This window comes from Protopterus annectens, chromosome 16.part0 (assembly GCF_019279795.1).
Source record: "Protopterus annectens isolate FY-2018-M chromosome 16.part0, PAN1.0, whole genome shotgun sequence".
Classification (NCBI taxonomy): domain Eukaryota; kingdom Metazoa; phylum Chordata; order Ceratodontiformes; family Protopteridae; genus Protopterus; species Protopterus annectens.
In genome coordinates, this window is record NC_056750.1 from 155648953 (window position 1) to 155665528 (window position 16576).

The 16576-nt window shown below is 36.6% G+C and overlaps 1 protein-coding gene across 1 annotated transcript in view; it reads left to right on the forward strand.

The window, feature by feature from the left end:
• The first annotated feature begins 8704 nt into the window (after positions 1-8704).
• The window catches only part of LOC122790443 (platelet endothelial cell adhesion molecule-like), a 611804-nt gene continuing 603932 nt past the window's right edge, over positions 8705-16576 (forward strand). Inside the window, exon 1 of the mRNA XM_044057977.1 lies at positions 8705-8993. Coding sequence (XP_043913912.1) covers positions 8852-8993 — 142 coding nt within the window. The 5' untranslated portion in view covers positions 8705-8851. The remainder of the gene's footprint in view (positions 8994-16576) is intronic.

The following is a 16576-nucleotide window of genomic DNA, read 5'->3' on the forward strand; positions in this document are numbered from 1 at the left end:
ACCCATAGTTCCTCCACCCCACCCGTGTTGAGTTTCCATGCTTAACAGCCATTATCCACTTGATATTGCAGGCATGACCCACCTTTACACATTGCCCTCTCCAAAGCGTTTGGGGCCCTACACACATTTTGTCCCGCCTCATGTATTCACAGGGTCTCCCGCCATTTATATTTACACATACGTGCCTTTCCTGGTGTTATGGATTACGGACAGTTGTGGTTTACAAGTGTAGGTGGTCCCAACATGGACTACATTCCGTTTGTGTGTAATGTAGACGTAGCAGTTCAAAGATGTTATGCCCACTGGTAGAACCCTGCCTGTGGTGTGAATAGCGGTGCTCTGCTGACTCTTGTGCAGCTTTATCTGACATACGCTGCAAGCACTATATAATACCTTAGTTGCTCTCGATTCCCTTCACAATCCTTGTGTATGCTTTATTCTTACGGCGTTCATTCTTCACATATATATATATATATATATATTTCATGTCTGTGGATATATATCTATACACACACATTATCTATCTATATATATATATATATATATATATATATATATATATATATATATATATATATATGTATATATATATATATATATATATGTGTGTGTGTGTATATATGTATGTATATATACACATATATATATATATATATATATATATATGTATGTATGTATGTATATAAAAGATATTATATAAATTACATCTGTACATAAAAACATACATTTCCTACGCTGGGAGCTACTTGCACTCGCCTCTGCTTACTGTGAGTTACATATGTTTACTGCCGCTTATTTGTGCTTACGTGTGCCTTATTCATTATGACAGTACCACTTTGAAGGAATCTGGTTAATGGCCCCATGCGAAACACACGTTCACCTTTACATGTTTATATGTTGGCTTTACAGCACAGCGACATTCATTCCACAAGGGAAATATGTGCTATAGTCAAACTTGAACCGGGAATGCCTTTACGTTAGGTGGATGCTCTAACCACTACACTATTGGTGTTCTACTTCATTTATCTGCATACCCATGGTTCATAGTTACCTGAACACATGCCTCAACACTTCACTTACACAGCAGGCATCCATTCTCTTGCTGGGAAAACCGCAGTTCTACACATGCGCCATTCCCTATTCCCTACTGCTCTGGACCCATGCTGCATGTTTACTCACTCCGAGGATATTCAGAACTCCAAAGCTTATAGTCCTGGCACATACGTGTGTTTGATTGTCAGAGTGTTCATGTGGTCATCTGGGTTTAGGCTTGTCTGACTGGAGACTGGAACAGCCCTGTACCTGTTTGAAAGTCAGAATTAGCAGGAGGACAGAGTTAGTCTCAATGTTAACATTCTACCTGTGTTTACAGATGCAGGGGTTTGCCCACCTCTGACCAGCTTGCTGTGTCGACACTACATAATATGGGGTGGGAGGGTTCCGCTGGTATTTCCCTTCACATTCGTTATGACTGCTTTATTGTGACCATGTTCATTCATATATATATATATATATATATATATATATATATCTGTCTGTACATACACATACATATACACCTACATACCTCTTTACATTTCCCATACTGTTGAATGTCCGCCGCGCATCCCCACTGGCTTTACCTCCCTATATCCGATGGACATTATTCTGGCCATCACATAAAATTAGCGACCCTTGCATGGCTTGGACCCAGAAACACACACACCTTAGTCACCGCTTTGACCACTAGACCATCCGTGGTACATTCCGCATGGATGGTAGCTAGGATATATGACTTCACTACATGTATTCAACAGTACTGGCAACAAGTGTGACAGTTGGTTGGTGCACATGTGTACGGACCTCTCAAACATTCAGGGACTAATTTCAGCAGTAACAGGGACAAGGCAATGACAAATCAGGGACAATCACACACTTTTAAAATATTAGTACTATTAACTTGAATCATTGACAGAATCAGAGCATATGTATTAATACTTATTTTCTGAAGTAAAAGACGTCTATTACTCTTAATTATTGTCATTATTCATTCAGTGTAATTCACCACCTTTCCTCCAAAGGTCACTGGTTTTAGGGGTATTGAGGCTGGCCAGTTGTGTGAATGCTCTGACCATTGGTAGGGTTGCCACCTTTTCATATGGCCAGGATGGGATATATTCGGGACACACCAGGTTTTTCAGGGCAACACATACCCATGGTCAGTACAACAGACAGTACTTTTCTTTTATGCCTAAATGTAAGCTGCTTGTTGTAGCAGTTTAGCTGCTTCTTCTGTTTTGTTTACTTATTCTATTTCTTGTAACATGTAGGTATTTTACATACGGAAATAACTTTGTGACTATTACATAAGATGTGGGACATAATTATGACCTACGATCGCAGGATATTTTATATTTATAATGGTTTTGGTATGGATACAACTGCCCAGAGGGGGACTGTCCCTCACAATGTGGGACAGGTGGTTACCCTGACCATTGGGCTACACTTGGCTATTGGCGGCGTGCTAACACTATGTGTTTCGCTTCCACTTGGTATAACTATCGACACTAAAATAGAATACGAGCACAGGGTTTTAAATGTCATTTGTTCGAGGGATGGGGACTCAATATTCAGATACGTGCATTTGTGTTTGCTTCTTATTTTTGTGTTCACAAAACTGTCTTGCATGCTTTGCATGCGTTTCAGTATCCACGGACACTGACAGGTGTGATCACTATTAGAGGCAGGCTGTACTATTCAGCATTTTAGGTTGCACGTAAACAGCTGACATGTCCATGCCTCCGTACGGTGCTTGGACACGCCTCATGCACTCACTCACATTTCCTATGCACATGGATGTGGCGACAGCGCGCCTTCATTAATACGCATATGGCACTACTGCGCCGTCTCTATGCCACACGGTCGGCGCAAGCCTAACGCCTTTCTTGCACTGAGCTTCATGAATCCCAGGGACTGTTTTAAAATTTCCTAAAAGGAAGTGGTTACAGTTTTTATTTTATAGTCTGATGCTCGATTTAGTTGATTTTTAATTAGTTTCCTCTGTTGTACTAGTCACTGCAGACTGTTTACAGTGTGCACATGAGAGGTACAACTGTTTTTGTATCTCACCACTTCCTCCTCAAGGCTAGTTTCCTAACTGTGGTAGATAGTGGAAGGGCTTCTCAGTATTACCCTTGAAAGTTTTCATCTTTCTCATTGGACTGACATTTGGTGATGTAACTGACCAGTCAGTCACAGCACAAGCCATTGATTGGCTCTGCAATTTCAGGAACTAAAATACATATTTATCATATTGATCACTGCTGCAGTATCCTTAACAATATGGATTATATCCTGTCACAGATATAAAAGCTGGACAGCTTCCAAAGCTTCAGGAATCAAGACACTTTCCACATGCCAGTACTGTCAAGCAACTTGAGTGGAGCTGACTAAAAAGAAGGTTGGGTCCCAAGTCTTCCAAAGATTTACTACCACCAAAGGGTACGCATCTCTGAGGTATTTGAGGATTAATGACTGGCTTGTGCTGTTTCCTTTGAAGGCGGATAAGCCCCCACTGGGGCAAAAACCTTCCATTTAATAAGTTTTGGTGATTATTAATTTAGGAAAGTTATTTTAAAGCTAGGAGTTTGTGTTTTAGTGCAATGTCATGAGACTGTATTATACTTTTGACCTGGGAGTGTCAGTATGGTTTGTGATGTAAAATGCTTACAAGTAGGATTGTGTCTTTGTGGTTTGTTTTCATTTATATAAATGTATTACTTATGTCATAAATGATGGTTTAATAAAGATGTTTCTTTTTTAAAAAGGGGAGGCATGAACTGAATAATTTATTTAATGTTGCTTAGGTTGTATGATATATAACAATATATGTGAAGTATAATGTTTGTTAATTTGTTAATACAGTGACTACTTTTGTGTAAATGTGAATTTGTGTCACAAATGATAATTCAATAAATGTGTTTAAAAAGACTGTTTTTTTAAGTCAGTTTAAAAGTTGTTTCAAATATTTAAAAAAACATTTTGTCTGTGAAAAAATTGTTTTACTTTTGGAGACTGGTAAAGTGTTTTGAATTTTTTTTTACTGTGCTTTCGTGTGAAAAAATGCCTTTTAAAGACTTTAAATTTGTACTGGCTTGTTCTGTTTGTCTTTCCAGGGAAAGAGGCACCATTTTCAAATTGACCATGGAACAAACTGTCAGCCCCATGGTTGGTCCTTCTTCCAGCTATAAAAAGAAAAAGAAGATAAGCATACAGCCTTTGCAACCACACCAGGATAGCTATTTGCCTCAAACTCTGTTGTGGCCATTTGTTGAACCTCAGATAACTCATCTTTTCCCCAGATCCCTCTGGTGTAGCACCTACAGCCATTATGGACCAAGTTTAGACTCATCCTCTGTGGCTGTCGGGAGTCCCCCTACAGGCAAGAGAGCCACTCTTGATGGTCCTACAAAGATAAAATACGGAGGGCTTCCCTGTTTTATCAGAATATTGTACCCATCTCAGGGGAAGCTGCTGCCATTTATAACTCCATTGGTCACATTGTCTTCTGTCAAAAAGAAATAGAAAACTAAACGGACATTTACTCCTCCTCAAATTTCATTATACAGGAGTAGTTTACTGGGTCTGGTTCAGGGTTTTGTTCAGTCTTTTGATCCTTTTTTATATACTTCTTTCTGATAAAAGAAAGAAGTATACATCTTTTCCAGAAAAGATTCAAGATTGTGAACCTGGACAGGACTATGAAGGAACCGATATTGATTGTGTCCTCGGTTTTCTTATTTAGACTATGAGGAGAGCTCAGTTTCTGATTCTCCCTTTGGGATTCCTCTGTCTTAGAGACCATTTCCAGAATGTGTATGGTTTTCAGTGGGAGTACACTGCAGTTCCTCAGTCCCTCAGAAAAGTTTGTAAGCTGTTACAGAAGGAATTTATTGAGCCTTTACCAATTCCTCCAGTTCTGACAGCTTTGGAGAATATGTATGTCTTTGTCTATATGTTACTTATAGCTAGCCGCCACCTTCTTCTTTTGGCTTTTTTCCCAGTTAGGGGTCGCCACAGCAGATCATCTCTCCACTCATGACTGGCAGTGGAGTTCTACGGTGTTGAGTTGTCAGCCCATCGCCCAACCTTCCACAGAAGGCACACACACGCATACACTCTTACCTAGGGCTAATTTAGAGTGTCCAGTCCACCTACTGCATGTCTTTGGGATGTGAGAGGAAACTGGAGCACCCGGAGGAAACCCACGCGACCACAGGGAGGACATGCAGACTCTGCACAGAAGGCACCCCAGCCGAGAATCGAACCGGAGAACCTCTTGCTGTGAGGCAGCAATGCTAACTGCTGCACCACCGTGGCCACCTGTTACTTAGCCAGCCTGCTGCCCTTAAAAAGGCAGATAGAATGTATAAAGTATCTAAGCTTCTGTAAGTTTTTATACACTCTTCCCAAACCTGACTCTGCAGCCATAGCTTTGGTTAATCCTTCTGCCGCTAAACTGTTAGTTAATTACTATCCCACTCTTTCTGATAAGGTTAGGAAGATTATTGATGGGTACATGAATACAGTGTATGCTCCTGCAACTTTGATATTCAGAATTTGAAATTCAGACTCGCACGATAATGTTTATTTCTGACTAATTGTGAAAGTATGAGGGATGTTTGGTCTGCAGTTTCTTCTTGTGTGGAACAATCTGCTTTAAATTGTTTAGTTTAACCAAACAATTAGACTGCCTTCTTTCTCTCCACTAGCCATTGACATATCTTGGAAATGAGAATTCTACTTGCCTTTTGATACTTTTATTCTATTTACAAACAATTTGCTTGTTTGCTGTTACCATAATTGTATAAGCTTATTGTATTAACCAATGTTGTATGCTTTTGGATACAATGTCAAGGATTTTACTTAAACTTTTGCTTATTTGATGTTTTTTCATACATATAAACTTCATTTGTACTAATGTATTACTAAGCAATCTTCATTGGAGCTTTTCTCCCCAGGTGTCCACTGAAAATGGGCTCCTGGTCCAGTCGGATACTACCTGGCACTCAGATGTAAATAAATAAATAAAATAGTTTCTCCTATTGCACTATTCCATGCAGTCTGTTTACAGTGTGTGTATGACTCAGTTGATATTTCTTCCAGGGTTATGGCTTCTGGTTCTGTTTTGAGGAGGTTTGCCTGACTGTATTATTGGAGCTTCCAAGAGGATGTGAATTATGACATTATATTTACTCATTTGGATAGAGATTAACCCTTTGATTCCTTTCTTGCAGAAGTAAGGAAAATGTGACAAAATGGGTAAGTTAAATCAGGAAATCTTTCTAATTTCAAATTTTGCAAGGGATTCTCTTACTCCTCATCCAATTTTGACATTCTGGCAAGGGCGTTACAGGAATAATTCAGGAATCCCCAAAATCAAGGAGAGTCCAAATAGTGCATTTAACTATTTAAGGGACTTTGTTTTCCCCGCCCACCCTGGCAGTCCCTTTTCTCTTCCAGAAAGTCTGAGTCTCTGTGTTTCTCTTTAGTAACATATAGCTTCAGACAAACTGGTTCTGAAAAGCTTTCATCAGGGTTATTGATGGCAGTGAGAGGATACTACTCCTTGCCAAGATGTTGTTTTTCATCCACCAGGCCAGACTCTTATTTCCACCTGTGCTTTACTGCATGCTGTTTCAGGAAGTGATAAAACCAGGTTTTTCTTCCCAGTTTAGGAAAAGTTTTTGTTCAAGGATGTTTTTAGTGTCAAAGAAAGAAGATGATTGCAGACCAGTTCTGGATCATTCTTCTTAGACCTGTTGGTGGTAGTGCCTAACTTCAACAAGATGTCAATTCTCAATCTGTTACTTCTTCGTGGTAACTCTACATTTAAAAGATGCTTATCACGTTCCTTTTTTAAGGTTTGTGTGTCTAGATCACTTTATCAGTTCCCTGCTTTACACTTTGGACTATCCACTGCACCAGAAGTGTTCACTAAGTGGCTAGCTCCAGTTATACTTCATTGTAAGCTACAGGGTATCCATTTTTTTTTCATATTTAGATGTCTTGCTTATCTTTGCAGAATATTTTTAAAAATATCAGGGATCTCTGACTTGGGTAGGTGATCTCTTACACAAGCTGGAATTTGAAGAAAACATTTCAGAAGTACTTTTGACTGCTTCACACAGAACTGTGTGCTTGGAGTGTCAGTTGGGCATCTCAGCTCAGAGTTTTTCTCCCATATGAAGAAACTGATTTATATGTAGATCTATATGCAGATATATTTCTAAAGTTTTCCACTCAGTTTGTGGTCACTGGGAGGGAATACCTCAGGTTTGTGGGTTTCAGGGCATCTAAGATTCTCATGGTAACCCTGGAAAGAATCAACAAGAGAAATATATAATGGTATTTGAAGTCTTTGTCCCCAGCATCAGCATCCCTTGTCTTTCAAATTAAAGTGCTGGAGTTTATCAGTAAGAAAAAAAATGGAGGAGGCAGCACATATCCCTAAATTACTTTTTTCCTTATCCCCCTCTGTTCCAAAGCAGTCACTCATCTCAGACACCTTGGGCTTTGCTTGGGGAACAGGACTGATAATTTTGCAAGATGTGTAGAACACCTAGGACAGACACAAGCACATAAACATAAAATAGATACTTGCCCTGATCAAGGCAGTCAACTCTGATTCTTCTTTGGTCCCCAGGGCTTCTTCAAGTAATTTCAGACAATACCACAGTCATATGGTACATCTACAAGAAGGGGGGGGTGAAGTTGCACCCCCTTTGTAGTTTAGCCATGTTAGCTTGGGATACAGCTTCACAACACACTCACACTCTACAGGCATCCTACATTCCTTTAGCAAAAAACTGTGTGGAAGTCAAACTGAACAGAATGGGGCAGATCCTCATGTATGAAAACTAGATGAGGGGATCTTCCATAATTTGATCCATTTGTGGGAAGATCCTCTAGTAGACCCATTTGCCTCCTCTCTAAATAAGCAAGTTTCTGCTCCAGGACTTCATGCAAGGAGGCCTGGAAGACGGATACCTTTTTCTTTTCCTTTGACAGGAATTTTCCTGTATGCTTTTCCTCTCATTCCACTGATATCTAGGGTACTTAAGAAGATTCAGAAGGAATCCACCAAGATCATTGTGGTGACTCCCCTTCTGGCCAGGTAACAGTGGTTCCCCCTTCTTGAGCACACTACAGTTCTATAAGTAAACTTACCATAACAGTAGATATTTGATCACTGCTGCAATAGCCACTCCCTCCCTTCTTCCCCCTTATTTTTAGTGTGGTTATTTATTTTTTGCCCTTTCAGGGCTCAGCCTTCCTCTTTCTGTTGGCAGGAAAACTTTGAAGACTTGGCACCCAAACTTGTCCTTTTAGTTAGCTCCAAACTCAAGCTGCATGACGGTCTTGGGCTAGTGGAAGGTGCTCTGAAGCTATGGAAGCTGTCAGGTTGTTATATCATTGGCAGAATACAATCCATATAGCTAAGGATAGATTATTTGAAAATATACCATTATGGTAAGTTTACTTACACAGCTCTACTTTCATCAACAAGTGATGAATTATTCAATAATTTCATAAGTTTAAGTGCAATTGGTTGTTTAGTCTTACAATGATCTGTACCTGGATGGAAACTTTGCATGAAAGAGTGATAGTTTGCGGGTATATTAGTGAATAGAAATCTTATCTTCTACTTTTTATTTCAGGTGTACCTGACCAACCTCAAATATCAGTTTTTCCACAACACGATATATATTTAAGAGGGGAGGATGTCACAATACACTGCCATGGTCCTGCTGATAGAACTGTAAAGCATTACTGCCTTCTCACAGATGAAGATGGGATTCCAAAACAATCCATGTGCCATAAATCCTCGTCATTTCCGTTGTCTAAATTTGATGTATCTAATCGGAGTACATTTTCATGCATGTATCAAAAAGAAAAAATGGGGCGACATATTGATTCAAATCGCAGTCAGACTTTAATACTATTTTTCACAGGTAAGCAAAAATAGGATGATCTGTACTGCTGGGATGCAATTACCATTTAAAACCATGCCACAGGTAAACAAATAATTAGATGATGCTTACATTTTATTTAGAACATTTTGATTTATTTAAATCATGTTGAAAGAGTAATAAATATATTGGTGTTAAGTGCTGAATTTGGTTGATTTTTCAGAACACACAGTAAAGTCTTTAAGGTGGTACAAGGGTCAGTACAAAAACATTGATTTTTAAGCATATAGCTTTACCAGCTCTCACAGCCACGTTATTACAGGGAACCCATAACTTTTGTAATAGATTTTTCTTGACAGCGCAATATCTTTGCATTTTAAAATTGTATCTGTAATATATTTCCAGGAAGCAAGCATATTTTAATTTTTTGACTGTTTATCACCATCTGCATCTATATTTGAGCCCCTGAAAATAAAATCTACCCCTGTATCCACTTCTCCTCCACCCATTTTCAAAGAATTGATAAGAGCTCAGTGGTATGCCTTTAGTTTACTTAATGAACAGGAAGACAGCTTTTGTGCCTTTTATAGTCTCTTCGATCCTTCCTCAGTTTCAGCTGTCAGAGTGGTATCATCTGCTTATATGAAGTGATGAACAGTTCTACCGGTAAATTTTTATTCTGGAATCAGTCATCTAAGCCAACATTTTGCATAATGTATTCAGCACATAAATTAAATAAGTAGGGTGACAATACAGTGTCATATCCCTTTTCCAGTTGTGAACCAGTCAAACATTCCATATTTGTTTTAACTGTATCTTCTAGTTGTGCATTCAGATTTTTCAGAATGCAAATAAGGTGACCAAGCATCCTCATTTCTACAAGAATGTGCCACAACTTGTTAAGGTCCACATTTTCAAGGGTTTTAGAGCAGTCAATAAAGCAGAAGTAAATATTTTTTTGGGACTGCATTATTTTCCCTGGTAACCAGTGAATGTTGGCAATTCATTTTCCACTCACTCTACCTTTTCTAATGTCAGCATGTACATTTGATAGCTCCGGGATCACATGTTGCTGAAGTATGACATGCAGAATCACATGCATTGCCTGTACAAATATTTAAGCACTGTTTAACACCGTCCGTTAATGTGAGTTTGAAATATAAAGGAACATTTTCCAGACTAATGGTCACTGCTGTGTTTTCCAAGCTGGCTAGCAAATTCCAAACAAGATGATCACAACATCATTTTGCAGAATTTTAAATTAGTTGGAATCCCATCCCTTTTTGCGGGCTGATTGTTAACAAGGCTTTCTAGGACCAATTTACCATCACTCTCCAGGACTACCTGTGTACAGGTCAGAGCACACCATCATACGTGTCACTAATGTTAAGGTCCTTCTTGTGTAGCTATTTTGTAAATCTCTGAACATTCCTTTTTGATATTTCCTGCTTTGGCTAAGACCCTCCCATCTTTAAGTTTTATCACGTCTGTTACCTGAAAGTTTCCCTTGATATCATCTGTTTTGTTGACCAGACTTTTGTCTTTTGTTTTTCATGATCTTCTTTAGTTTTTGTGGCACTGGTCATTTGATAATAGCTCCGTGTTTTCTTGTTGTTCTCTTAAGCTCTGCATTCCATTTAATATATATTATATTTTCCCACTCTCCTTTGCATTTTGCTCACTTTCTTTCCTCAACCACTTCTAAAGTCTCCACAGACAGTTTTTATTCTTAATCTTTGTTATGTATATTTTTTCACATGTACTTGTGTATGTATATATGTGTGTGTATAGGAGCACACTTAATTTCTTTGAAAGTGTTTAATGTTGACATCTATTTTGTTGAAACACTTTGGTCAATAAAACAGATGGTTAGCAAATGTTTGAGATCACACAATCCCCAGGGTTGGGTAATATGCCTTTTCCTCAGTATTGTGCAATATCTGAGTTTATATATATATATATATATATATATATATATATATATATATATATATATATATATATATATATATATATATAGAGAGAGAGAGAGATTATTCATGTATATAATTAGCAGGGGGTATGATGTACAGGGGAGCCCACCTGCAAAAACTGTTACTTATAAACAATACAGCTAGATATTATTGACTTTATTTTATAAACATCAACACTTGGCTGTTTGAATTTCTGTGTGTGTGTGTGTGTGTGTGTGTGCATGTGCTCTGTGTGTGTATATGTATATATATATATATATATATATATATATATATATATATATATATATATATATATAGACATATCTGGACTGACTCCATAAAATTGAATGTTTGTAATTTTGAAAATTTTTAACACCGACAGAATTGATCCAAACTCATTTGTTCTCTTCTGACAGTGTTAAGTCTGTCTAAGTTTGTACCGAATGGGGATCAGGGAATTTGACCTTTCCCCACTGTAGAATGATGTTGAAGTTGGTCTATATATGATTAACAGGTGGGAGAGAGACTGCCCCAGCATGCAGGGTGCAGGGGGGGGGGGGGCTTCACACTGCAAAAAACACAAAAAGACCCAGTACAATATAAATCCAATACTTCTTGATTTATTTCATGGCAAATAGTTAAAACTCTGTCCCTCAACAGACCAAGGGTTTCGCTCAAAGCTTTTTCAGTGTTGTGAGATACATAATTGCAAATATTTATAGGACTACATTTTAGCTGTTACTACTCATCACAAAACTAATCAAAACATTCGTGCCATTAATAAATAAATAAATAATAAAAAAAGCTTTGCTATGAAACTGTTACATGTTCATATATCGATCCTGCCATCTAGTGGAGTTTCTTAAATACTGAGAATAAAAAAATTATATAAATATTTATTTTTCTTTTAAATCAAAAATAAAAACACAGCAACATTAATTTAGATACAATTATTTTTTTTTCATTCAACCCAAGTTTCAGTAATGCTCCCAACACTGTCATTCATCTTCATTTATGATTCAGTATTTTGTGGTCTGTATTGTTAGTGTCACATTCAAAAACACTGCCAATATCAACAAAAGTAAACTGGTTGATTTGTGTTGAAGGATATGTTTATCTAATGGGCTATGCTTCCTTTTAGATCTAATATCACTCAAATAAAAGGCCATTCTAAACTTCCAGGGTAGCGAAGTTAGTCCCACATAAAAACTTCCACAATAGCATACATCCAGATATATAATTCAAGGTGTAACACATTATTAAATCTCAAATTTCAAAGCCTTTGAGGTATTGACCAAAGTAAAATGTGTATTTGTATCATAATCACAATAAACACAGTTTACACAAGATAAGCATCCTCTTACTCTCCTTCCTTTGAATCTATTTTATAACTAGAAAAATGACTTTCCATATTTTTACCATGTCTATATCTAAATGTGTAACACCGTGTCACATTCTCCTCAAAAACTCTGTCATTTACTATAATATTCCAGTATTTTGATATCACCCTTTTAATTTTTAATACATTTGTTCTATTAAATTAGGCAAAGTCTTCCTTTTTCAGACCACTGGGTACCTGCACTGTCTTTACATTCTAAAGTTCTCTTCCTCTGAATCAAGGCTACTTGTCTTAGTTTCTAATCCTGAGTCAAGATTGTCCCCCCTTTTTTACAAAAATGCTAACCAGATATTCTGCCTATACCTCATATAACACATCTTTACTATAAACCCTTCTCATTTTTAAAAATGATAATTAGGAATATTCTTGGATATATGTCTGAGCTGTCCAATATTATGTAGTATTACTATAGTAAGGAATTTTTATGAAAGGGTTTCTTATACATTATTATCACTGGTCCATCTCTTTTATAGTCACCAAAACATACGAAAACATATTTGAGATACTATACTCTATCTCAAAATTAATACCATCTCACTTGAGGTCAGAAACACCAACCCTTTTCCATTTCTTCTACTCCGCCATTTCAAACCATCCAAAAGTCAGAAACAGAATCCAGTATATCCAAGAGAATTATTATTGTCACCATTCCAGACATTTAGTTCCTCAAAAATTCCCATCAAAATATCTGGATAAAAAGGGGGAAATTTTGCCTCCATTGCTATTCCACTAATTTGCAAATAACATTCTAAAAAAAAAAAAGGAAAAAAAAAAGAAAATATTCTTATATTTAATATCTTGTATCTAATATATTTGTTATAGTAACTTGTCTAAAATAAGTAATTAAAGCAAGGCTCATGGAGTCCATGCTCATCAGAAAAATATTTTATAGCCATTGCCCCCCTTCATGTGGAATATTAGTATATCATACATTTACATCCAGTGTAACCAGGTATGCTGTATCTTTCAGACTTTTAATATATTTAAGAAATGTGTAGTAGTGTCCTTCAAACTTGCCGGAATAAAATTCAGGACTGCCTTCACATAGAACTCCAACTAGGCAGAGATGGATTTTGTAAGTGAGCCTTTTCCTGATATTATGGGCCTCCTGGGGGAGGTGGGGGGGGGGGTGGGAACATGTTTTTGTGGATCTTGGGAATAGGTTCAAAGGATCATAAGACATTCACCAAACTCCACTACTCCACTTCGTTACCAATAAACAGCAAAAGAAAGTCCGCTAGCTAAGTACCATAAAGGGTATCCTCATATGTTGTTCAAGCCACAACGCCAATACTTTGGATCTCCAAAAGGACAAATGAAATGTTCAGTAGATAGTAACGACCATTTAATAAAACACCAAAACAAACGTACAACACATACAAAGGATTGAGCGCGCTTTCATCTATTCCTTCTAGACTTCATCAGAATCCATCAATGCCAGTGTAAAAAAGCTCTTAAATACTTGATCACCTGATTAATAAATTAACAAATCAATCAAGTATATTGTCTTGTCAAAGAAAGTATTATACCTCAATACAGTTCATATAAACCAATACTAAAAACACCTATACTATAAACTGTAAAACAACATAACCTTGTCTAAAAACTTTTTACAAAAGACACAACTCACTTGAATCAACCTTATATAATATATAATATATAATATATAATATATAATATATAATATATAATATATAATACATAGTATAATATAATGTACACCTTAATACATTCTAAAAAATAATGGACCATTGGGATTACACCAGTAGGATGAGAGAAATCCTCAATCAAGGGGACAGATACCGACTTGCATCTAGGAATGAGATGAACATCTGTTACAGAAAAATTGATTATTGGCTTGAGGACAACTTGTTACAGGGTTTAATAAATATTGACCTGTATAATTACTTCAAAGTAACTAAACCAGTCATTCCGGAAATTTTTGGTATTCCCAAAATCCATAAGGATGTACATAATCCCCCCCCTTAGACCTATAGTAACCTCACAGTGTTCAAAAACACAGCCCCTTGCCATATTTATAGATGCTAAGTTAAAAAACTTTTATAAGAACTATAGACACATCTTAGTTGATTCATGGGACCTCCTTACAAAATTTAGAGAGGTTCCATATAATGATTGTTTTATTTTTGTGACTATTGATGTCCGTGATTTATTTTCTGTTATACCACACGATATAGGGTTAAAATGGTTCGAACATATGTTGATAGAATTTAATTTGGGTGATACAACCGATTTTAGGTTAATTCTTGAAAATATGGAACTGGTTTTGAGGAACAATTTTTTGTTTTTCCAGGGTGACATATACCATCAGATAGGAGGGGTGGCAATGGGTTCTTCATGTGCCCCCACCTATGCTAATATTATTATGTTATTCTGGGAGCTAGAATATGTTTTCAAGTCTAAATTTTGGGTTGATATTGTTACATATTTTAGGTTCCTGGACGACATCCTGGTAGTGTGGAAAGGGACAGTTGAACAGGTCAAGGAATTTATAGACTATCTCCATACGACTACAACGTTTTTGGAATTTACTTACCAACATAATAATGACCATATAAATTATTTGGATATAACTATTACTAAAAATAAACCAAGTAGGAAATATGAATCTCGGGTTTTCAGAAAGGAATGTTTTTCAAATTCCTATGTGCACTTTGAGAGTGACCACCCATTATATCTTAGGCGGAACATAGTTAAGGGCCAAATGATCAGGGCCTCTCGAATGACCAGTGATGAAGGGATATGTATAGAAGAGATGGATTTAATACAAGGTTTCTTTATGGATAGGGGGTACCCACCTAGGCTTATTAAGAATGTCAAAAGGGAGGTCTTGAGGAAGCGGAACACGCATTTTCGGCCACTATTGGCATATGATTTTGATACACTGGGACCCCAAATAGACAATCCCTCAGGTACTATGAATAAATCATCAAAGGAGAATAACACACCACGCCTTATGGTTACATATTACAAAGGGGTACATTGGTTACAAAAGGGCATTAATGAAGTATGGAGCATGTTTTCTAAAACATGTGTGGAAGTTCCTATTTTTCAACAGCGGTTGATTTTTGGATATAGGAAGAACAATAATTTTAAGAAACTTTTTGAAAGGAAAAAGGCCTTTTACGGAAGTGGAACGGAGAAAAAAGTGGGAACTTATAAGTGCGGAAGGTGTGGGCAATGCACTTTCATTTTGGGGGAAAAAATGTTATGGATAGAGAGATTGAATTTAAAATTGAAAAGTTTGGGTTATTACAATTGCCACACCCAAGGTGTGGTTTACCTTGCCCTTTGCTTGACTTGTGGAAAATATTATGTCGGAAAGACCGAACGTAAGTTAAAGCAAAGGGTATATGAACACATAAGGGATATTAATAAAAAGAACGATAACAATGCCCTCTTTAGGCACACTGAGGTATGTAATAAGACCAATATCAAATTCTGGGTTCTTGAGGAGGTTAAGAGAAGTGAAAGAGGGGGTGATTGGGAGTCCCTCCTCGAATACAGAGAGATGATATGGCAACTCAGGCTGGATGCCTGTGGATCCCATGGGATGAACGATCACATTTCCATAAAACCAGCTTTGAAATTATTATCCAACAACCCTAAATTGACCTAATTATACACTATTTATTCATTCATATGTATATAGTCATATTATATAAGGACCATAACAGTGCAATATTATGTGGTTTCCTTTACTAGACATTTGATATATATGTTTTTTCTATTTCATGAAATGTTTTCTACACATATATATATATATATATTATATATTTTTATATATATGGTTGGAGTTGATATATTATATCATATTATATTATACATATTACATATTAGTTTATTATTTTATTATTTTATTTTTTAGAATGTATTAAGGTGTACATTATATTATACTATGTATTATATATTATATGTTATATGTTATATATTATATATTATATAAGGTTGATTAAGCGAGTTGTGTCTTTTGTAAAAAGTTTTTAGACAAGGTTATGTTGTTTTACAGTTTATAGTATAGGTGTTTTTAGTATTGGTTTATATGAACTGTATTGAGGTATAATACTTTCTTTGACAAGACAATATACTTGATTGATTTGTTAATTAATTTATTAATCAGGTGATCAAGTATTTAAGAGCTTTTTTACACTGGCATTGATGGATTCTGATGAAGTCTAGAAGGAATAGATGAAAGCGCGCTCAATCCTTTGTATGTGTTGTACGTTTGTTTTGGTGTTTTATTAAATGGT